This window comes from Hyaena hyaena, unplaced genomic scaffold (genome assembly GCF_003009895.1).
Source record: "Hyaena hyaena isolate Hyena2069 unplaced genomic scaffold, ASM300989v1 scaffold_274, whole genome shotgun sequence".
Lineage (NCBI taxonomy): Eukaryota > Metazoa > Chordata > Mammalia > Carnivora > Hyaenidae > Hyaena > Hyaena hyaena.
The window spans coordinates 1,489,880-1,513,005 of NW_024080907.1; the positions used below are offsets into that span (position 1 = coordinate 1,489,880).

A 23,126-nucleotide genomic window follows, 5' to 3' on the forward strand; every position below is an offset into this window, starting at 1 on the left:
AGGCTGCCTACATTCTCTAAGCCACGTGCCACAGCTCAGAAAAGGTGGGGTGTCCTGGACCCTGAGGCATCGGGCCCTAGGAGCCAGAAACCATTCTGATCTGGGTGTTTGCTGGCCTTATCCAGCATCAGGGAATCTCCAGAGGGCCAGGCACTGGGTTTCACTTGTCAGCTGCTCAGGACACCTTTCCTCCTGAAAGTCAGGAAGCAGAGGCTGGACCAGCCTGACCACAACACAGCCAGGGTGGAAAGCCAAGCCGGGCCTCCCCAGAACCAGGCCTTCCTGCTGTTCCTCCCAGCAGCCTCAGATCACCAGCACGCCCCTTTAGCTGAGGAGACCAGCTGGGAAGCTGTTCTCACCCTCAACTCAGACTCCTGCCTACTGAGCAGGCATTCCCTGCTCCTGGCCAAGGTCAGCCTGGCCTTGCACTGTGTATATATACCCTCATCCCAGGCACAGTGCACTTGGGACCCATCTCTGCCTTGCCCAGACTCGCCTGATGGGCTCAGTAAGGACCGAGAGGCTCTGCTACAAAGGATCTCTGGAGTTTGGCTTTGGGCCTCTACTTCCCTCTGCAAACCAAGAGCATCTGAACCTGGCCTGGAAGCTGTGCTTCAGAGTGAAAAAGGTAAAAGTAACTCCAACCACTGGCCCATTCACAGTTATTTAACCTAATTCTTTTTTTTTTTTTTTTTTAATATATAGTTTATTTGAGACAGAGACAGAGCATTAGTGGGGGAGGGTCAGAGAGAGTGGGAGACACAGAATCTGAAACAAGCTGCAGGCTTAGCTGTCAGCACAGAGCCTGATGCAGGGCTCGAACCCACAAACTGCGAGATCATGACCTGAGCCGAAGTCGGATGCTTAACCGACTGAGGGCACCCAGGCAGCCCCTCTTTAACCTAATTCTTATACAGTTACTTAACCTAATTCTTTAAAAAAAAATTTTTTTAAGTTTATTATTTTGAGAGAGAATCCAAAGCAGGCTCCAGGCTCTGAGCTGTTAGCACAGAGCCCGATACGGAGCTCCAACTCAGGAACTGTGAGACTACGACCTAAGCCCAAGTCAGATGCTTAACCCACTGAGCCACCCAGGTGCCCCTAACCTAATTCTAGCAAGAGACCTAGATGCTTGGCATTGTGATTACCATTTTAAAGATGAGGGCACTGAGGCTCTGAGAGGTTGAACTTGGTCATGGTGGAATAATGAGTATAGGCAAAGTGGGACTCAAGTCCAGGTCCATTAGACTTGAAGGCTATGCTCCAACGTCCAGACACAAGCTCGCTCCGACACTGGGGCTTAAAAGACCATCCCAGCCAGGGGCGCTTGGGTGGGCTCAGTCAGTTGAATACCCGACTTCAGTTCAGGTCATGATCTCTCGGTCTGTGAGTTTGAGCCCTGCGGTGGACTCTGTGCTGACAGCTTGGAGCCTGCTTCAGCTTCTGTGTCTCCTTCTCTCTGCCCCTCCCCTGCTCACACTCAGTTTCTCTCTCTCTCTCAAAAATAAATAGAAACATTAAAAAAAAAAAAAAATCACAGCCAACCAGCTTCAGAGGAAAACTACAGGCAGCTCTGAGGCCCTGGGTCCTTGCCCAGCACCCCCTCCCTCCCTTCTCAGCACCCTGCTGGCACCATGGGCCACCAGGCAGCCCAAGGGAATCTGGGCTTGTCCTGCAGCAGGAGGTCAAGCAGTCTGGTCACAGGTGGAGCTCAGCCTTGGGCCATTTGCTATCAAATCCTCCATATGAATGATGACAAAAATGCCCGATGCTGACTTATCTTTTCACAGTGCTCGGCCTATCTGAGCCCTAAAATCTTTTCTTCGAGGTCACAAGGGCCTGAATTAATAACCTCATTTGAGAGAGGAGAAAACTGAGCCAGTGAGGGGAAGTAATCTCTAAGGCTTTCATAACTCAAGGGCTGGCAGGGCTGTCTGCCTTCGGTGTGTCACCTCTGCAGTCTAGTCCTGCCTCCAGGATTGGGGATGGGGCCAGTCAGGGGAGGAGGCGGCAGGAGCTCTGTGCAGCCAGAGTTCACCTGTCTGGCCACAGACAGCAGAGCCTGCTGTGGGATTCCTGAAGCACCTGCAAAAGGCTTAACCCAGAACCTCAGGGCTGGGCAGGATGGAGGGGGTGAGGGGTGGGGGAAGAGGCGGCGGTGGAAGCCCTGGTCCTGGCTGACTCAGGCCCCGCCTTAGGGGGCGCAGGGATGGTGGTGGGAGCTTCTGGGTACTTAGGGCAGAGTGCGCAGCAAGCACCAGCCTGGGGAAAGAGGTGCCAGAGTCTTTGGGGCTGGCCATGCGCTATGGCCGTACCCTGATCCCTCAAGCCCACCTGAGGAACGAGACAGCAAGCCCCACACTGGAAGCGAGAGGGAACAAATGCAGAGAAATCATTCACTGCTACGCTGTCATTGGGGTAATGGATGACAGAAACACTGTCTTCCTGTCTTTCCAGGGGCATCTGGAGAGAGAAGAGGCTGGGTCACATGGCCAGGACTGCTTGAGAAATCACATCCCCAGGGATTACATCACAGGAGCCAAAGTTGATTTAGGGCAGTTCCCCCCGCACCCCCACTCTGCTGCTGGGGTGCCCAGGGAGGAAAGGGTTCTGGGAAAATGGGGCAATGAGAGCCTGGAACTCTGGCCCAAGAAGAAAGCATGATCACAGGCAAGGGCCTGTGAGGAGCAGGGAAGCCTGGCCAGCGAGGCATGAGGAAACCCCAGAGTCTCTCCCTGGGAGAGCAGGGTGGGGGGCTGCCCACAGATGCAGGTGCAGGGATGCAGCAGGCTGCATCAAAGCATCCACACTCCTGGCTCAGCCAAGGGGCAGGCAGGGAGGATGAGTCAGCCTGCGGCCAAGATTAGTGACCCTCCCACCATTGAAGTCAGGGGACCTCACAGTCCTCCTGGGAGGGCTGTCAGTGACTTGACCGTTCCATTTGTCCTGCCTGGGTTCCTTGCCTTCCCCGGGCATCCCTGTTCCCGCAGAGATGCAGAGAGGCTCAGAGAGAGAGGGGTGCAGGCACCTCTAATTCCTCTCTGCCAAGCCTGTGGAGCCCTCTCCAAAAAAAAAAAAGAAAAAAAAAGTGTCCCCTTGGGGCCAACTCCTCTGCTTCCTTTCTCACATTTCCTCAGAGCAGGCAAGTCAAGTTCAGGCTTCCCCTCCATAATGAGATTCTTCTGCCCGGAAGTGAAGTGCTGAACACCCAGGCTGACTGAGTCGGGTTTCTGGCTACCTGGAGGGGAGGCTGAGACAGAGCTGGCAAAGACTGTCAGGACCTGCTCCTGAGATTTCACTGGGAATTTCCATCTGCAGAGAGGATGGCTGTTCCTTTCTGCATCTGGCAGTCTCCTGAAGCAACCTGGCCATCCGTGAGCCTAGTGGAGGTGGCTGCCTGCAGGGCTGGGGTTTGATGCCACAGACTCCTCTGGGGCGCTGCCGAGGCACAGTGGGGACTCTTCCCTGGCAAAGCACTGCTAGACTGATGTCTCTTTCCTGCCTGTTGGGTGGAAAAGCCTGAGCTGAGCCCAGGGTGGAGCCTGAACCAGGGAAAGGCCTCCCATCACATCCAGGGCAGGGAGGGCGGCAGGACCCGAGGGTAGACAACCTGCTTCTGGGTCATAGTTCATTTTCTTAGAAATGCCTGAACCTTGCCTCCTAAAAGCAATCGCCTCCCACTTCCAGAAGCTTTCTCTGGCTTATTCCCAAAGCTCCTGTCCCAGGCACACAGCCCCAGGGAGAGGCCCTGAGACTGGCCCCCTGGTGTTTGACAATCCTGCCCTGAGGACTGTAAGGCTGAAGCTGGCACCCACACGGCTCCCTGAGGGACCCAGAGCTCTCCCGACCCAGGCTGTGAGTGGGTGGCTGTGCTCTCGGGGGAGGGCTGCCTCTCCTCTCCTTGCACCTATCAGAGGCTGATGTCCTCAGAGAACCACCGTGGTGTGGCAAGGCCAGGATCCACTCCTTGGGAATATGCCTTGGCAATGACTGCACGGGGGGGTCCAGGTGGGTATCAGTTCCCGTTCACATTTCTGTCTCTGGATAGTTCTCCAAGAATGCACCCACCTCCAGGGTTCATGAAGGCTGAGACAACGTATATGTCTCCGTCATTCTCTGCTACTTTTACAGCGAATCCCTTACATAAATGCCAAGTTGACTGAGACCAACAGGTAGTGGCTCCCCTGATGTTGCACTATGGTGAAAGAACATCTGAAGGTCACGTGTGTGCTCAGTGAGAAAAAGTGCCGTGACTGATTAGCAATGTCTGTCATGGGTGTCGGACTGGAGAGTCGAGGCTTGTACGTTTTTCTGCCTTCTTGGATGTTGCACTGAAGACGTTAAGGAGCACTTTCACACGCAGCACCTCATTTGATTAGAAGTGGTCTAGGAATGATGTAAATTCACCCAAGTGAATTAGGGCCAGCGCCAGGATTAGATCCCAGATGTCCTGAGTCTGAAGCCGGGAAGACACTCACGTCAGGGAATGCTGGTGATCAACATGCCAAAGTGTTCCCGCCCGTATCTTTGGGAAAAGAGTGCTTAGTGAATCTTCTCCAGGCTTGTAATTTGCTATTCTTCATGCATGTGTGTGGGATGCCGGCAGGAACAGAGCATGTGGAAAGCGAACGGGCTGCCCACGCTAGAGCCGACTGCCACTCCGGTTGCTTGTAACTTTAACAGTGGGCAGGCCTGGCCCTGACTTGCTCTAATTCCATCAAATCAGCAAGGCACCCCGGGAAGAGAAAAGGGACCATTTCAGAAACATCTGTAGGGAGCCACTCTGGACAGCTATTCAGTTACCATGGAAACCCACCCTTGGAAACTGCTTCAATTTCAGGAAAATCGCTACAAACAATAATAAGCATAAATGAAAAATGGTACACTGTTACTTCAAAATTGTACTTATTATTGGATTTCGTCCGGTTTTAGGGACTGAGCCGGCAGGCGCCTCTCCATGAGCGCAGTGGAAGGCAGACATCTCTGGCTGGCTGCAGGCCTGACGACAGAGCCCACATCCTCCCTCCCACCTCCCTAATCAAGTGTCTGGATGTGACCTCCGGGGAGGCATTTGTCAGAGGAGCTCATGTCTGAATTGCGGGAGGAAGGAGGATGTGCCTTGCAAAAAACAAACATTTGCTGAGCAGACTGCAAGGCAGCACAGAGCCATGTGGAGGGGAACATGGGCCAGGGTGTGATGTCACCGCGTGGGCTTTCTCCAGCGGACGCTGAACATTCACATGGGGCCAAGGTAGATATCCTTTAAGAAATTGGGCAGCAGGAGTAATAGCTGAGCTGGGAGTCTCTCCTCTAATCTGTTTTCAGGGACTCTTGGGGTTGGAAAAGATCTTGTAAAGATGACTTGGCCCAGCTCCTCCGGCAAGTGGTGTTTCCATTCTGCTGGCAACGTCTTCACCAGACAGTTCCTGAGTTTGTACTTGGACTATTCTAAGAGCTGTACGGTTTTTCCTGACACTGAGCGGAAATCAAACTCCCTGTGGCTTCTCCTCGTGAACGAATCAGACCCCTTCTGGCAATGATAACCCTCCAGCCATCTGGAGTCAGTCTGATCCCTCTGTGTTCTCCACGTGGCAGGTGTCAGTGACGCCCTTGTGGCCGCTCCCCTTAAAGAACTGTCAAAGGGACATCTGAGGTAGCACCTGGACCCTGACAGGGGAAGACCGTGTCGCTAATGGTGTGCTCGTGAATTCTACTTCAGAAATCACTGAGCATGTGCAGGCGTGTACACCTTCAGATCCTTACACTTATCCCGATACTGGCTCTCTGAAAGCAGCTAAGGAAGGAAGGGGAAAATGGCTATCCCTACAGTCTACTATACCAACTGTCAGAGCAGGTATTCAGTACATGTTTCCTGCACCGGACAATCCCCACTGCACAGAGAAGTAAAACTGAGGTGCAGAGAAGCCCTCGATCACTCAGAAAGAGATTGGCAAGGCCAGGCCAAGAACACCAGCATCCTGCTCCCTGCCTCCAAACCTTCCTACAGAAACTCACTGAGCCCTGGGCACCCACGTCCTGAGTGCCACGTCCCCAGACTGGGGGCTGCTGGGCCCTCTTACCACCCCAGGAGCCATTTTCCATGTGTGCTTGAATCAGGCCTGACGTGACAGGCCATCTCCGGACATCCCCTGAATGACACCAAAGAGGCACAGAGCTCCTCCGAAATGGGAGAGGCAGCCCGGTGATCACAGAGGCACTGGGGACTCCCAGAAAGCAGAGCATTTTGCCTAGTGTGTCCAGGGCAAGGGTCTGATAAGGAACCGTGAAAGCCCTCTGGGGCTACACTGCTTTCCAGAAACTTACAGCAAAAAAGAAGTCACAAAGTATATCTACCAACCCTAGATTTTTCATCAACTCAGGCTCTGGTTAAAAGGGAATGGCCCAACTCTGTAAGACACTTGTGTCTCCCAGCCGACCAGGGAGGAAGTCACCTCCCCCCCAAGCACCAGGGAACAGGGGCGGCAGGGCACCTGCAGACAGTGGAGGGGGTGAGAGGGGAGAAGGGCCCTGAGGCCTTTCTCGGAGGCCGGGGTCTGACTCACCAGGCTGTGCATGATGCGCACACCATCGGGGTTCACCGTGAGTGCCTCCTTGTACAGCTGCTTGGCCTCCTCCAAGCTGCCCTTCATCTCGGCTAGCCGGCCCCGCATGTAGAGTACCGAGTGTGAGGTGGGAAAGAGGCCCGCTGCCTCCTGGATGCAGAAACCGGCTTCCTTGAGGTGTCGCTGCTCCATGAACAGCTCAGCTGTGAAACCAGAAGGACAGTGGGAGGTGACAGCGGTAGGAAAAGCCAGAGGCAGAGGACCCCTCCCTGCGGCCAACTGGCAGCCCCCAGAGTTGAGGGTCTCAGGTGGTGGAAAGCATCCCTGGAGTCACAGCATGGGTGGGGCTGGCTCTGGGCAGTGAGGACAACAGCAGAGAATGGTTTCCCGGCGCTCATTCAGTGTCAGGCACCGTACTACGTGTTCCACACAGGCCATCTCCACTGACGCTCACAACAGCCTGGAGAACAAGCACTTTTATTGCCCTGCTTCAGGGAGGAGGAAACGGGCACAGAGAGGGTAGGGAAGTAGCCTGAGGCCACAGGGAGAGTCAGCTGTAGGATTTGCATCAGGCTGGCTGACTTCCAAGCTTGGCAGTGGGGATACGGGTGGTGTCTGTAAAGGTCAGGTGGCTTTCTGCAGTGTCCCTCACTTCACCTGGTCTGGGGGTGGGGGATGGATGCTGTTCACGATGAGGCAGGTGTGCTCTACCAAACGGCCCACATTCCTCAAGACTGACCGCGGGCCAAGGCCTGCTTCTGCAAAGTGTCTTCTCTCATCTGACCCTCCCAGCAGGTGCCCTCATGAGCCCTGTGCTAACAAAGCAGGCTGAGGGAGGGGGGCTGTCACTCTGGTCCCTCGGTGCAAAGGCACGAGGCAGAGCTGGGCTCCCAGAACCCCCGGCCTCTCCCCAAAGCCCAGGGCTTTCTGCCACACTGAGAGAATAGGCAACACACATGCCTTTCACCAACAAGCAGGAAAGATCTGTCCCACAACCTGTTTGCCTTTTTCCCTGCAGATCTGTGGAAAATGGGGCCATCTCTCCGATCCCAGGCCAGCCCACATAAAGGCACATTTCAGATCCGCGCCGCACAGGTACACACCCGCAGCAGGCACTTTTAGAAACAGGCCAGCTGGGCTTGCAGCACGGCCTTGTGGCCCACTCCACCTTCCTCTCTGGCAGCCCTGGGCTCAGCTGCCCCTCCCGGGGCTGGTGCCCGCACACAGATGGGAGCACAGAAGGGCACGCAGAGCCTGGCCTGTGGCTCTGCCAAGAGCTGTTCCCAGCACAGGCCAAGGGCTGAGGTTACACTAATTTAGGTTAGGTCTGGGGTGGGTAGATAACAGACATCCCAAAAGAAGCTCCCAGAAAGAGGTGGAAAACCTGGGCCCAGGCATCGTCTTCCTGTTTCGACAAGCAGCAGGAAGGAAGCCTAAGGCCTCGACTGCAGCACACAGCACTTGGGAGATACTCAGCACGAATGTTGCCTAAGGTTCATTGTGTAATCAAGGCAGCTTGCCACATCCTACAATACTACAGAGGCCATTTTGAGCAAGGGTACTCTTTTTCTCTAGTAGAGATGAGAATTTGGAAGAATTGAGTAAACACAGAGGAGCCAGGCCCCCATGAGAACGCTAGAGAGAGAAATGCAGGCTCTTGTCCCTGTAGACAGCCTGAACTGCAGAGTCCCAAGGCAGAAAGCACAGGAACGTGAGGCCAGGAAGGGAGGGCTTGGAGCCCAGTGCCTTGTAGGGAGGGCTGGCCCAAGGTCAGGGGTTTGTCTAAGTTGGCTAAGCTCTCCTCTGCCCTGCCATCGTGTTCCCTTCTGGAGCTGCTGCCTAGGGCTCCGAGCAGGCTGCCTTCATAACATGTGCAACTATGATGTCCGGACCATGTGCCTGGCCCTCCCCCATGAGAAGGATACAGAGTGGAGGTGGGGCAGCTGAGCGACCAAACTGCTGGAGGGAGCCTGGGCAATGGAGTGCCAAGTGCCAATTCTGAAAGCTCCAGGCACTCCGAAGGGGTCAGGTCAGCTGTGCTGGTGTGGCCAGGAAGTCTTCCTGGGGGAGGCAACATTGGAGCCGGGGCCTGAACGTGCAGGGGCGTTTGGACAGGCAGATGGGAGGGAGGCTGTGCAGACCTGGAGGGCTGGGCTCCACCGTGACCTGCGCGAACTCCCCAGGGTCAGTGGAGGCGAGGGGAGAAGCAGAAGGAAGTGTGTGGTGTGAGTGCTGGGGGTGGGGAGGCCTGTCCTGCACCAGCCCTGCAGCTGCTTCCTCCACCACCAGGAACTCGGCTCAGAGGCTAGGCTCTCCACTCCCCCTGACCCTGCCCAGCAGGCCTGGCCCACCTGCCTGCCTGACCCTGGCATGGCTCATTAAGCTGTTTACAACTTGCCATCCTGCCTCCTGTCTCTGGAGGCTGCTCCTGGGGTCTCCCTTGGGGACTCCTCACAGTGCCTTCATATCAACAGATTTCAATTATAGGGATCCCCACCTCCTCCTTTCCTTGGGGCCGTAGGCCTTGTCAGGCTGGCCATACAGCAGAGAACATGCCCTGAAAAATAGGTAGGGCTGCTTTGGTCCGATGGACTTCATTACCAGTTAGGCAGGAAACCAGATGACACAGAGCAGAGCCAGAGAAGTGAGGTCTCCTGAGGGCTCCTGGCCGCCTTGCAGACAGTCCCTGGCATGCTCAGACTCCAGGGCGGGGCCTCTGACCTGCACACAGGCCCACAGGTCTGGGGGCTGCAGTGCACCCCTTCTTCCTAGCCTCAGCGTCCCTGGGCAATTGTTTTACCAAACATGGTGCTCCCGAGCCAGCCTGCCAGCCAGCCAGCCAGCCAGCCTACGCTCAGGCTAGCTCAGGCTGCAGCGGGAGCTGCGTGTGGTACCACACCCGCCCACTGCCCTGATTTTTCAAGCTCCTGGCCTTGACTGCTAGGGCCCCAAGGTGCCCACCCATCCTGGCCTCCCCCTCCGCCAGGGCTGGAGGAACACTCCCTGTTACTGGATTTTCCTTGAATTCTCTCGGTCCAGTTCACCATCCCAGCAAACAGACCTAGCTGTCCCTAGTGTGGGGGGCTCCTCTCCCATCCCCTCAGCTCTTCTCTCTATCCCGATTTCCCTACTTCTCTCATCTCCTCTCTGCCTTCTCTTGACCTCTCCTCCTGCTTCTCTGTCTCAGCTTTTCTCCCTCTTCCTTCCATCTCTCTCCACCAGCCCCCCTCTGTGCTGCTCCCGGCAGGCTCCAAATGGAAAACATCTGCTCCCTGGAGCTTTGCAACAGTCCCTTTTATTGTTGTTTTCTGAGGCATCCTGATCTAACCCTGCGCCCTGGGCCGGTTCCAGTCTTTCCCAAAGCAAAGCCCCACCCCACTCCCAGGTTGGGGGATGAACTCACTCTTCATGGGCTATTTGCATACCCTCTTTGCCGGGAGGGCCTTGCCCTTGGGCTAGTTCTAAGCTGAGGAACAGGGGGAGGGAGGGCCCAGGGTCACATCTAAGGCCTTTCAGGAGCCTCTCCACTTGAGAGGTGCCCCTAAGGACGGGGTGCACTCAGGCTAAAGGCAGAGGCCCCACAGAGAGAAGCTCAGGAGAGAAGTTAAGGTGAGGCTCTTAGCTAGCCTTGAACCCCAAAAGGGATCACCAAAACTGCCCACTAAAGAAACAGGTGTCCTCCCCATGGAGCAGACCATCAGGGCATATGGACACGCAGAATAAAGGAGACAGAAGGGAGGCAGGCAAGGAAGGAATGAGAGAGCCGACCACAGAACTGAAAGAATAACACTGAGAATCTGAAGTCTGAAGGCGTTATGCAGGTTGGTCTGAGACCCTCCATCCCAGGGACCCAGAGCGGGGCCCATTTTGCCTCAGGCCACAAGGGAATCAAGGCTGCAGGGCCAGGGCTCCTGACTTCCTGTCTCTGAGTGCTCTCCTCACTAATCGGCAGCTGGGAGGAGGGGGTGCCGGCAGAGGAGAGAAGAAAAAGCCAGAGCAAGGGAAGAGGGAATGTGGGAAGGAGGCACAGAAGGCAGGAGGGAGAAGGGCGGGGAGCTGGGACAGAGGGGAGTGTGAGGGAAGACAAAGAAAGGGATGGAGGAGGGATGGAGGAGAGGCACTAGAGGAGGGAGGTGGCACTGGTAAGGCTGAGTTTCTCCCCTGACTGCGATGTTATAATAAACATGCCAGTTGGACACGGCCCTGGCCACCCTACCCCAGTTCCCCAGTCTGCTCAGCTGACAGTGCGGGCAGCCGTTACCCACCCAGGGCCTCCTGAGAACTGTCCCCAGAGGTGGCTGGGTCTCCCATTCTGAGATGCCTTGGGCAAAGGGTTTCTGGGCACAGACTCAGCCTGGGCCAGTGGGGTTACTGGCTCTTGCTCAACGGATCTGTTCAGCAGTTGGAGCTCTGTGCCCAAGCCCAGACATTGTGAATCCACCATTTGGGAGCTGAGACTCGGGCCAACTCCCCCCCCGCCCCCCCCAGGGAAAGCCCATGGCCTTCCATGAGTCCCCTTGACCTCCAGGGCAGGGGATCTCTTCCCTACATCTGTCTCCCTCTCTCTAGCACACTGTTAGCTCCCAGAGACATGAGCTGCAGGGAGAGAGGGAGGTGGGCCATCTTGCTTTTCCAGAAGGCTCCTCTTGACACAGGGAATCCTGGAGCGTCTGTTAGGCCTGGTGCCTCTCCTGTCGTCACACAGACCCTCTGCCAAAGAGGCAACATTCCTGAAACGCGTCTCTCAAGTGGAACCCCCCTGTGATGCTCCTCACATCTGGGATGGACAGAGGCTTGCAAAGGGCGGGGAGGGGGACAAGAGTTGGGAGAGGAAGGATTTATTTCCCAGCCTGCGGGGGTGGTTAAAGATGGAGCCTACTGCCGAAACAGACAGGGATGTAATTTATCCTGAACCAAACCAAGGGGAATGAGCTCATTCCAAAATGTTAAAGGGGGATGGATGTTCTTCCCTTCCTGCACATTCACTATAGCTGGTGGAATTATCAGGCAGGGTGGGTGGGGGTGCTATGGACGATATTCTCAGCCTGGGTCAGGTCAGGGGAGAGGTTAGGGAGAAGTTTTTGCCTTGGTGATTTGGTCCTGGCAGCCCTTCCATTCAGTAAGTGCTCAGCACCTGCTTGTTGGTGAGCTGGTGGCTTCTGGAGTGCAGACGGCTCCAGAATCCTCCCATGCTCAGAATAAAGAACCTGGCACACTGTCTTCCTTCCCTTTCTGGCTGTGGCAGCTGTCCCTCAGTCTACCCCCACTTTCCCCTACAGTGACAGAGCCCCTGATTTTTAATGGGCCATAAGGACAACCAGGACAGTGACATTTCCCACAGTCCTTTGCAGCTCGGTGTTGTCATGTGACTAAGTTCCGGCCAATGGATCATGGCGGGGAAGTGATGAGTGCAAATTCCAAAATATGTCCTTACAGGAAGGGGTGTGCCCTTCTCCCACTCTTCCTGGTTATGCCTGGGAAGGTGAATGTGGTGAAGAGCTATCATGGATCACAGGGGTGAGAGTGACCTCCCACAGTCAACAGAGCCAATGAAATGGAAGGTGGAGCAGAGCCAACGAAATGGAAGGAACCTGGGTCCCTGGACCAGGAGAGCACAGCTGTCATCCCAGTCAAGGCCTGGGAAAAGAAAAACAAAGCATCTAGCTTGCAGAAGCCACTGCCATTTTGGATCGGTTACACACACCCAAACCGGCCTCCTAATGCCACACTGCCCAATCCTTACTTGGCACTACATTCTTAGCATTCAGATTTTGCTCTCGAGAGTTCTCTGTATGTAGGCTGAATATCTAGGATAACGTCCACAGAAGAAAGGCTAATGTGCAAATTATTGAAGGGCATGTGTTTATACCGATAATTCCCAAGCCTAATTACAGGCTTCAGGAAGGCTGTTGTTTAACCTTCCCTGAAGTTACCAGAACATACTAGCATCCAGAGCACAAAGCAGCATACGTGAGAAATGCAAGCAGGCTTGTGAAATACAGAACTGTGTTCATTTGCTGATGGTAGTAAACAACATGCATCATTAAACCAAAGGCCTTGGGAACTCTATAGAGTAGGCAGCGCACAACTCGGGATCCGATCGATGTGTTCCTTGCAGTTGGTGAAGGCCCAGTGAGGGGCAGCTTCCCCCCCAGGCACATGTAGGGGCTGGGGCTCCAGTGTGCCCCTCAGGAGCCATTAAGGATTCATGTCTTAGAAGATGACAGGGGCTCTCTGCCTAAGGGGAGGCCTTGTTGAATACCCCTCTGGAGTTTTCGACCTTCCTCTTCCTACTTAGGATGCAACAAGCCGGCTGTGGAACACGGCTCCCACACACCCCTCGCATCCTAAGGGACCCTCCTATGCTAGCTGCGGCAACGTCTGCTTTATTGAAATGCTTCCCTGTTCAGCCCGTGAATCCTGGCCCAACTGTCCCCGTCCGCCACCTTCAGAACCTATGGTGGGGGAAGAGGGGGAGCAGTACTAATAGGGCCATATGTGAAATCCAGGCAGCGGGAAGCCTCAGATTTCCAGGTAACCACATTCTGCCTCTGCCTTGCAATGTCCGCCAGTCTCCAGAACCATCTACTTGCAGTCTCTTCCGCATCTCCCTTGGGGGCTTGCAGGCACCATCCCCTGGGCAGAGAGGGGCATCAGGATAACCAGGAAACAAGCGAGGAGCTTCACTCGGGCAGTTCTTGACCAGAAGGCCATGCTGGCCTGGTGCATTTCTAGGATTCCACTTATTATTATTTTTTAATTTTTTTTTATTTTTGAGGTGGGGGCAGGAGCACGGGGAGGGGTGGAGAGAGAGAGAGAGGGAGACAGAGGATCCGAAGTGGGCTTTTGCTGATAGCAGAGAGCCCAATATGGGGCTCGAACTCAGAAACCATAAGATCATGACTTCAGCTGAAGTCGGACGCTTAACCAACTGAGCTGCCAGGTACTTCTAAGGATTCCACTTATTCTGTCACCTTCTTTTTTCTGCTGCTGCTGTTGGTGCTATTCTGTGTCATTCAGGTACCTCGATGGCCTTGATTCCCTCCCCTTTCCCTCGAACCCACCTCTCACTCCGTCTTAGATGAAATTCTCAAACACAAGGGAGTCCCTGGAATCCTCAGTGGAGCCTCAAGGACGCTCACCACTGGGGGCCATCCTGCTCTGTCTGCAGCATGACTGCAGCGGATGGGACAGAGACCAGGCACCATTTACTGGAGCCCCGCACTGCACTAACTGCTGCACACACATTAGCTCATGCTCGGGACAGAAGGGGGCTGGCATTAGAACCTAGCTCTGCGGGGCACCTGGGTGGCTCAGCTGGCTGAGTGTTTGACTCTTGATTTTGGCTCAGGTCATGATCTCAGGGTCATGGGATCAAGCCCTACGTCAGGCTCCACACTCTGGAGGCTGCCTGAGCTGCTCTCTCTCTCTCCTTCTGCCCCTCTGGCTCTGTCTAAAGTAATAATAAAAAAAGAACCCAGCTCTGTGTGAACCTGAAGCTGCCTGCCTCCCCAACGCTAACTGACCCTCAAACTCCATGGTGGCAACAGTGCCAGTTACCTATCAAGAGGCTACCTGAGGGGCGCCAGGGTGGCTCAGTCAGTTAAGCGTCTGACTTCGGCTCAGGTCATGATCTCGTGGTTTATAGGTTTGAGCCCCGCATCAGGCTCTGTGCTGACTGCTCGGAGCCTGGAGCCTGCTTCAAATTCTTTCTCCCTCTCTCTCTGCTCCTTCCCTGCTCGTGCTTGGTCTCTCTCTCTCTCTCTCAAAAATAAATAAACATTTACAAAAAAAAAAAAAAGAAGAAGAAGAAGAAGCCTCCTGAATGGACACCTCAGTGTTACCAGCCCTCTGCTTTCAATGAACTATGCTGCCACACCTCACCTCTTCTCTAACTACCCTGGGAGCCCTCTGGGTTTGACTACTAACTGGTTTTACTCAGGAGAAGATGGGCAAGGAGGAGGGATGGGCCTGATTTTGAGACTAAGAAGCCCGTCCATCTGTGTGGTCTTCACATCTTCTTACATTTGTCTTTGCTTCCAGAGAGCCTCTCCCAGGTAGGCAGGCAGGCCCTGTCCCCATTTGGTGCAGAAGGAAGCCCACAGCCAGACAGATTAAGCCACTTTCTTGGGCCAAGCAAAGAAGAGCTGGAATGAGGGCTCCAGGTTCCTATCTCCAGGCCTTTCCATGAGTACGACAGTCTACACAGGCCTTGTCAGGGACCCTCACTCCCCCACACTCCCTCTTCCCGGCAGGACACGGCTGAGACGCGCCCCCTCACAGGGGCCAGAGACACTCACCAGCCTGGAGCCAGATCTGTTCCAGCGTGGTCCACAGCTGCATGGGGCCCTGCTTCAGGACTGAGCTGGGCATAGTCAGCTCCGACATGGCCTCCTCCAGCCGGGAGGCCGCGATGGATGATGCCCTCCGAGAGCCTACAGGGCAAGAGGGGCAAGGGCTGAGCCGCACGGCTGGAGCGGCCCCTGGGCCAGGCGGCTGCAACACAGCTCCCCAGTGGGCTAGGAAGGGCCCTCCTGTACCTTCACCCATGGCTGAGATGAGGAGCATCAGGCAGCAAGCCTGCTTCCTAGAGTCTATCACTAAAGAAGGCAGGCACAAACGTTGGCAGAGGTGCCTGTACTACTGAAAACCAAAATGGCCTGAATGTCTAACAACAGGGAGTAGTTCAAAGTAAGTGAGGGTATATTCACACAAGACCCTGCAGTCATTAAAATAATGACACATAAATATGGATGCTGATGCAGAAGGATGTTCACGTTATACACTTAGGTGAAAAACAGCAAGTTGAAAAAGGGTCTGATTATTTACCCATTTATGTTTGTTTATATATTTTGAGAGAGAGAGAGATAGAGAGAGCATGAGCGGAAAAAAGGCAGAGAGAGAGGGAAAGAGAGAGTCCCAAGGATGCTCTGTGCAGCCAGCATAGAGCCCGATGCGAGGCTGGAACCCACGAACTGTGAGATCATGACCTGAGCTGAAACCAAGAGCTGGGCGCTTAACGGACTGAGCCACCCAGGTGCCCCTGATCACATTTTTGTAAGAAATAGGGACCTAGAGAAAAGGTCCGAAAGGCCATTATTAAGGTCTGGGTGGTGAAACTGTGGATGATTTTCCTTTTCTGCCTTTTGCCCTCTTTGCTTTCTGTCTTCACCAGTGCACGTTATCGTATCTGATATAGAAAGGTCCCATTTGAGATTGTGCTGTGAAGAATCCTTAGGTAGCAGCTCAGGTCAGACCCTGCGCCCTCCGGAGAACCTCCCCCGGGGCAGCTCTGGGTGACACGGTCTCTGTTGAGGATATATAAGCCGCCGTTGACATTTACAATTCACATGTAGGTGAAATGCGAGCACTTCTTTCTCTCTCTCCTCTCTCTCTCTCTCTCTCTCTCTCTCTCTGAAGCAATAAAGGCTCCAATAAACTCAGGAAACCTCAGGGCCAACCACAGATGGTTTCAGTTTGTAAGGCAGTGTACGTGGAATCCTAATAATTGGCTCATGGTTCTTCCCTCCCTAACTGCAAGGGTGCTATGCCTTCCTTCACCGTTCCCTCTTTGCAGCCAGCAGCTCCACATTCAACCCAGCGCCCCTCAGATGTGCCTCCAAGTCAAGTCAGGTGCAGGGCTTGGCATCGGAAATCAGCTCCAGCAGTGACAACAAAGGTGCATCTCGGTTCACGTCCACAGAGGTGGAAAAAATGAGCAATGCCGCTAAACGCAACTCCCTCACACTCCATTCCAGTGACTAATTCTTGTGCCTTTGCTCTTCTGCTGTAATCAGGGCTTCCTTTCAAACAGTGCTCTTTGGGCTTACAGTTGTAAATGTGAGCTCAGCTCATTCCTTTCCACTTGACTCCACTCAATCTACTATGGACATTTTCATGGCAGATGTTGGCCTTGGGCTTAGCCTAAGGGGAGATGGTTTCCGTGCTCCACAGCCATTTCTCCACCCTGGCTCTCCTCTCTGCACCCCTACCCAGGAGGCGGGGTCCCTCCCTTGCCTACTTCAGCTGCTCACTTCCTGCCCCAGAGCCAGGATAGGTCCAGAAAGATGCCCAAGGGCAGCTCCTTAGTTTCTTAGCACCAGGCTTTGGGGCCACAGCTGGCAAAGAACAGAGTAGGTTTGGCCAGGCTGCGAAGATACCAGTCTCCCCAGTTTGTGCTCAGGCTGGGAGAGGGAGTGGTAGGCCCACATGGGCAGCTGCCCATGGGCATGTTCTTACCGGAGTCTGCGTCATGGGCGTCGGGCAGAGTCAGATGCATGCCACTCTGCTTCTTCAGTGTGACACCCTCGCCGAGGCTCCCATCCTTTTCCAGGCCTCTGAAAGGCAAGGGAAGACCAGGCCCTGGTGAGGCAGAGGGCTTGCAGGGAGAACCAGGGAGCCTTACACCAGGCAGGCTCTGAGGCTGAGGGTTTAGGCCTGGGAACGGAGCCAAAGCTACGACCACTACGAAGGGTGGAGGCCACCAGAGCTGGCAAGACACATCGGGCCTCGAGCTTGGGGTTCTAGAATCTAGCTCACCCCTGAGGCTACACAGACATGCTGTCAACTCCTCAGCATGTGTATACACCTGCACACCCCCACACACACTGACGCTGTGTGCCCGTGGGGCCATCAGTCTCTCCGCTATTCCTTAACGCCACCACATTTCATCCCCGCAGCTAACATTTGCTCCTGCTGCTGCCACCAACAATGTTCTCACTGTTCTTCTGCTCCACACAAAACCCCCCATCCTTTAGAACCCAGCCCGCAGCCTCTCATCCAACCAGAAAGCCTCCTGTGCCCCTACAGCTGCCTTCTCCCCTGCCCTCCATCAGCATGGACCCAGCAGCACACGGATTAGAAGCTCTCCCTCCTCTGAAGTGGGTGATGCTAGAAGCTTCCCCAGGACAAGAGGAGGTCTGTGCTACTTTGGCCACCCTCACAATGTCCAGCAGAGTGCCAGGCACAGAGCAGGCACCAAGGCCCAGCTTCCAAGGAAAACTTGGTCTTCATGGACTACCAGAAGTACCCCCAGTCCGCCCCCCAGGGAAGGAAGGCCCAGCCACCACTCTGCATCAGGCACCCTACCTTGGGCTGCCAGGGTGGCCCCAGAAGAACCAGAGGGAGGGCCCTGGGGTGGCAGATAAACAGCACGGTACTCTCCCCCGCCCCCAATTCCCCAGATCCTTGTAGTTCCCACACTGCGAAGGAGGTTCCTCTTTTCTGAATGGGGGAGCGGCGGGTGGGAGTCACCAGCTCAGAAAGGCAGCACAACCTGTTGTGCCGATCCTGGGGCACCCCCCCAGCCACCCCACCCACTTCTGGGGTTGCCCTAGAACCTGCTGACTGGGGAAGCCCAGAGGAAGGCTAAGGTTAAAAAGGGCGGGACAGATGAGAAGCCCAGCCTGGGGCCAGAGGCTTCTTCCCTTCAGGGGGGTGTCAAGATGGTTAAAGGAGGACCATGGGGGAGGAGAAGGGGAAAAATAGTTGGGGAGAGGGAGGGAGGTAAACCATGAGAGATTCTTGAATGCTGAGAACAAACTGAGGGCTGAGGGGGGTGGGGGAGAGGGGAAAGGGGTGATGGGCAGGGAGGAGGGCACTTGTTGGTATGAGCACTGGGTGTTATATGAAAAACAACTTGACAATAAACTATTTAAGGAAGAAAAAAAAAAAGATAATCCCATCAAGAATGCCAGAGCCCCGGGTGTCCTTGCCATTTTCATTCCAGCTCACACTGGCCTGAAATTGGGCCTGTGGGTGCACAGCCATGGTGCAGACATTAGAGGAAACTATGCACAAAACACAGTGGGTCCAGGTTGGTGCCTTTCCTCCCCACCCTCTTCTGCTCCTGGAGGCACCAGAGTGTGGTGCCAAAGAGCCAGAGACACCGGCCACCCCTACTTAGATGTGGGACTTTCAGCAAAGCTACCTAAGCATTCTAAGTCTTACTTTTGTCATCTTATTGTGTGCAGTAACAAGCAGAGGATGTCGATCTCACGAGGTTACTGTGAGGTGTACAGGAGACAACATGGGCAAGTGCCCAGCACAGGCGCTTCTAGTCTCACCATCCCTCCCAGCCCAAGAAGGGCTCCAGAAACAGCCCGTCTCAGGGAACTTTCGCCACTTGGCTCTAGGCCAATATAACATTGCTCCTACCCTGAACACCCCCACAGCCCCCCCCGGGGAGGCGAGAAGGGGAGGGGAGTCCATGATGAGCACTTCGGAAGATCATGAAGGTTGAGCTGAAGGGTCCAAGGCTGGGTGACTGCAGGCTCCACGAAGGAAGGCATCCGAGCAGGGCCTGGGGACAGTGTGGGCTGGCCCAGGTGGAGCGGAGGAAGAAGGGCGCCTGGGTGGGGCGGGGAGGCCAGACCTTCAGGCTGTAGATTCTGGCCTCTGGTCTCAGCTGCCCGAAACCAAATTTCACAAGTCCTAGTTTCTGCTCTGTGGCTCCAGGTTCAGAAAGAATGCTCCCTATGTGACTCCAGGCTGAGCCCTGCCCCCCCGCCCCTGAGTGGGGAACTATGAAGTTCCCCAAAAGAGGTGCTTGGGGAACATAGGAGGAGGTCCACCAGGCCCTCCTATCACAGATGAGTGTGTGGGTGGTGACTTAAAATGACCGTAGCGAGAACCCACAGCCCCAGCCCTGGAGAGAACATGGGGCACCCTCACAGTTCTGCTGCCTGGAGGGGAGGCACAGCATGGGCCCAAATGCCAAGAGACAGGGCTGCAGCTCAGAGAGGCCCCACAAAGACTGCCTGGATGAGCGGGCAACCAGCCATCCAGCCAAGAGGAGGTCCCTGCCACCTCCAGTGACAGGTCCTTTCTGTGAGGGGAGCCGGACTGTTCACCCACAGGCTCCATGAAGGAGTGGCCGCAGCCAGTGAGTGGCTGAGCAAGGGGTACCTCCATGCAGGCCCCCTCACACCGGAGTCTGGTCCTCACCCCCATATCACGCAGCTGCCAGACAGCTCCCCATTCCCCTTTCTGAAGAGTCCCTCACCCCAGAGCCTCCTCCTGGCAGCTTCTGCTCACTGGGTCCTGCTCTGCCCTAGAATCTCTCAGGCCTTTCAAAGGCCTTCAGAGAGAGGCAGACCCTATTTGCCCAAGGGTTTTAACCTCATAGGATTACCCTGGAGCCTCCTCTATAAATTTCACCATTAGAGAGTCTTGCCTCTGGGGACTGTGAACACCTTCAGGGATCCCAGAGTCCCTGTGAAAATGCAAACACATCTACCAGAGTGGGGGCCCCTAAGGCCTCTGGTAGATGACATCGTGGACAATTTCAGGGAAGGGGAGGGAGGGAGGACCGGAGGACCAGGAAGACACGGTGCACCTGCCTGGCACAAGGCCCTTTTCTGCTTTGGGTTGCACGGTGTCCCAGGGGATCTGAGCACAAACTGTCAGCAGATTCAGTCTGCACAACGGTGCCTGCTCTGGCCCAGGAGAAAGCCGGAGTCCTGGCTGCGCACTGTGGCAGGAGCCAGGATGGGTGGAGATGCTGGGAGAGTGGGAAAGAGGGGTGGGCCTTTCAGGAACTCAGCTTCTTCCTCCTCTTCTAGCTTCTGAATGGAGCCAGGAAGAAGCCACAGGCTCAGGGCTGGGGCTCGGGGGATCCAGGTTCAAGCCCCAGCATTACCATATACCAGGTGAATGACTCTGGCAATTTCCTAAGGTTCCTGAGTCTCAGTTTCCCTCCTGGGGTGAGAATAAAATCTGACAGTGTATAAGATATAAGGGGCAATCCCAGAACCTGGCCCAGACGCTCAATAAGGACTACAGTCTTACCCCTCTGAACTTCAGTTTCCTAAACAGGTTCTTTGTGTCCTCACAGAGGACTGTCAAAAGGTTAAAATTAGCCTATGGATGTAAAAGGCCCCAGGAGCAGTAAGTAGCACACGGATTAAAATATCGTCACCACCCCCAGGCATCAGGGCCACTCAGCTGTGGGCTGTTGCCTTGGCAACCACCACCTGCCAGTGCTGCCCTCCACCCCCTGGGTGACCCCAGGGACGATGATGATGACGACGACGACGACGACAATGACGATGACGGCCACTCACCCCAGCTGGGAGAAGCTGTACAGGGTCTGCCACAGCTGCAGCATTTGTCTGCAGGTCACAAGGGCTTCCTCGGGGCCTTTCAGTACCTGCTCCAGCTTCACCTTGGTGAACATCAGGCTGCAGGGAGGGACAGAAGCAGTTAGCATGCACCTGAGAGGGCCCCCTTGCCCCCTGGCTCTCCTCCCAGGCCGGGAGCCCAGGGATTCGGCCCCACCATTCTGCCCGTCCCCCTCATCCACTGAGCCCCTGATCAGATACTCTCTTGCGCCGCACTCTGAAGCACTGTCCCGTGTGCCTACTGGTACTGCTTTGTTTGTTCCTCTTACCCACACCCACGGTATGCACCATCCTCAGTGACCGTGTGTCCCTTTTTATATTCACACAACCCCATGAGCCCCCCTTGGACCTTGTATACGAGACAGACCCAGAAGGCAACAGGTCATCCAGGAATGGAGCTAAGCGAGGAACTGAAAAAGGAACGGCACCTAAAGGGCAGAGTTGTGCTTTAGACCTTGCCAGCACACAATAAATGCTCAATTCACATCTCCTAAACTGAACTGCACACTCTGTTTCCTGATCCTGGATACATGAGGAGTGTCATCGGTCATGAGTTACTTTACCAAAGAATTCTTCACTGGATATCCTAAAATAGCCAGCTCCCCTTATATGTGCAATAGGATTCAAGTGACACCAAGTCCTATTCAGTCACCATTTAGGAACACAGTTGTTCTGCAAACGGAGAGAGCAACTTCAGAATCTCTTTCAACCTGACACCTGGGCATCCTCTGAGATCAGGATGCTGTTGGATGTGGGGATGTGGCCCTGAAGGGGGCTGCGAGGAGAGGGGCAGGGGTGGTCCCACCAGAAGGGGCCAGGACCACAGGAGGGGCCGGCGGCTCCCTCCCTCTGCCTTGGACATAGCAGAGACCATTAGAACACTGCTCACCATATCCTAGGTGGGGGTCTGGGAGGGGCCTGCTGTGCCAGGTGTTGACCCTTCAGTTGTCAGGAACTATTGGGGTCCCAGGGGAGGGCCAAGGCAGCTGGGGACACTCAGGACATTCAAGGCAGAGGCAATTCACTAACAGCTATGGAGCTACTGCATTCTTTATAGCGGGGGTACTGCCAGCCGCACTGATGCACACCAGCTGCCTGGGCACCGTGTGAACTTGGCCAAGCCACTGAGGCCCAAACAAGGCTGTGGCTCTGGTTCTCACTGGGTGGTGAGTGTGAGGCCCTTTTAATCCTGGCATTGCTGTTGGGACAAATGCACATGACTGTCAGGCCCTGTACTTGATCGCCGCCCGGTTAGCTCTGCTGGACCCTCTGAGGTTGGCACACAGGCCCTCACAGAAGCGGAGTCCTGCATCTGGACAGGGTGTATCCTGTGCCTGAGGCTGGAGGCATCGTACAGGGAGGCCAGCCTCCACCTGGGAGCTTTCCCCTCTGACCTTCTCACTCAGTTGGAGCCCTGGCCCGAGACCCTGTGCTGAGACCTGGGCCTCCAGCCTCGTGAAGGATGCTGATGGCCTCACTCTGCTCCTTGCTTCTCATACCTTGTTTTTCTTAGATTGTGACTTGCTGCTACAGAATGAAGACCAGGGTGGAATTTGCCCCAGTTCTCTTTTCAGAGGAGGTGGTTTGGGTTCTGGCCAATTATTAGTTTCCCTCCTTGCCTTCCCTCAAAAATGCCATGTGCATATTCTGCCTCTGCTCACAGGACCCTGACACCCCGCCCCTCCCCTGGCCTTGCGTCTCCAGGTTCATCTCCCTTCAAGCCTGACCTTACATTCCCTTCTCCAGGGAGACTTCTCAGACCCTGAGGATGCCTTGTGCCCTTCTTAGAACAGCTACTAGTGGATTTCCTGGCTGGCTTACAAGGTCCCCAGGCCAGAAACTGGGGTCCCCACAGTATGGACTGCACAGGCCTGGGCAGGAGCATGGTCTCTGCATCCCAGTGGGCAGCTGCTGGGGAAAACTGGACCAGCTGTTTTCTACTCTGCCTTCCCGGATTCTCGAAGGGTCCAATACTCCACAAGTACTAGGAGCCTCTGCTTCAGGAATATGGAGGAGAAGACACGATTTCTGCCTTCAAGGTAACAATTAGTGCTAAAAATGATCAATTGCTAATCAGGTCCTGATTATCAAGTGATAATCAAGTGGATCAGACTCAGTGCAATGAAGGAAGAGATAGGGGATCTTGCTGGGGCTGGTGTCTGATGAAAAGGAGGGGTGCCTGGGTGGCTCAGTCAGTTTCGGCTCAGGTGGTGATCTCGTGGTTTGTGGGATAGAGCCCTGAGGGCTCTACGCTGTTGTGCACCTCGCTGACAGTGTGGATCCTGCTTCCGGGTCTCTTTCTCTACCCCTCCCCCACTTGTGAACACATGCTCTCTCACTCTCAAAAATAAATGAAACCTAAAAAGATTTAGAAAAAGGATGGTGGGGTGGCACGTGGTTGGGAGTTGGGGGAGAGGTGAAGCATTGGGCAGCGGGGACCAGT

At 55.0% G+C, this 23,126-nt stretch overlaps 1 protein-coding gene across 2 annotated transcripts in view; it reads right to left on the reverse strand.

Moving 5' to 3' along the window:
- TTC7A (tetratricopeptide repeat domain 7A) overlaps positions 1-23,126 on the reverse strand; it is a 119,775-nt gene that overhangs the window by 7,383 nt on the left and 89,266 nt on the right. For both annotated transcript variants that reach the window (XM_039245938.1, XM_039245939.1), the window contains 4 exons: positions 20,627-20,743; positions 16,803-16,900; positions 14,864-14,998; positions 6,564-6,766 (listed from right to left, as the gene is read on the reverse strand). In XM_039245938.1, coding sequence (XP_039101869.1) covers positions 6,564-6,766; positions 14,864-14,998; positions 16,803-16,900; positions 20,627-20,743 — 553 coding nt within the window. The remainder of the gene's footprint in view (positions 1-6,563; positions 6,767-14,863; positions 14,999-16,802; positions 16,901-20,626; positions 20,744-23,126) is intronic.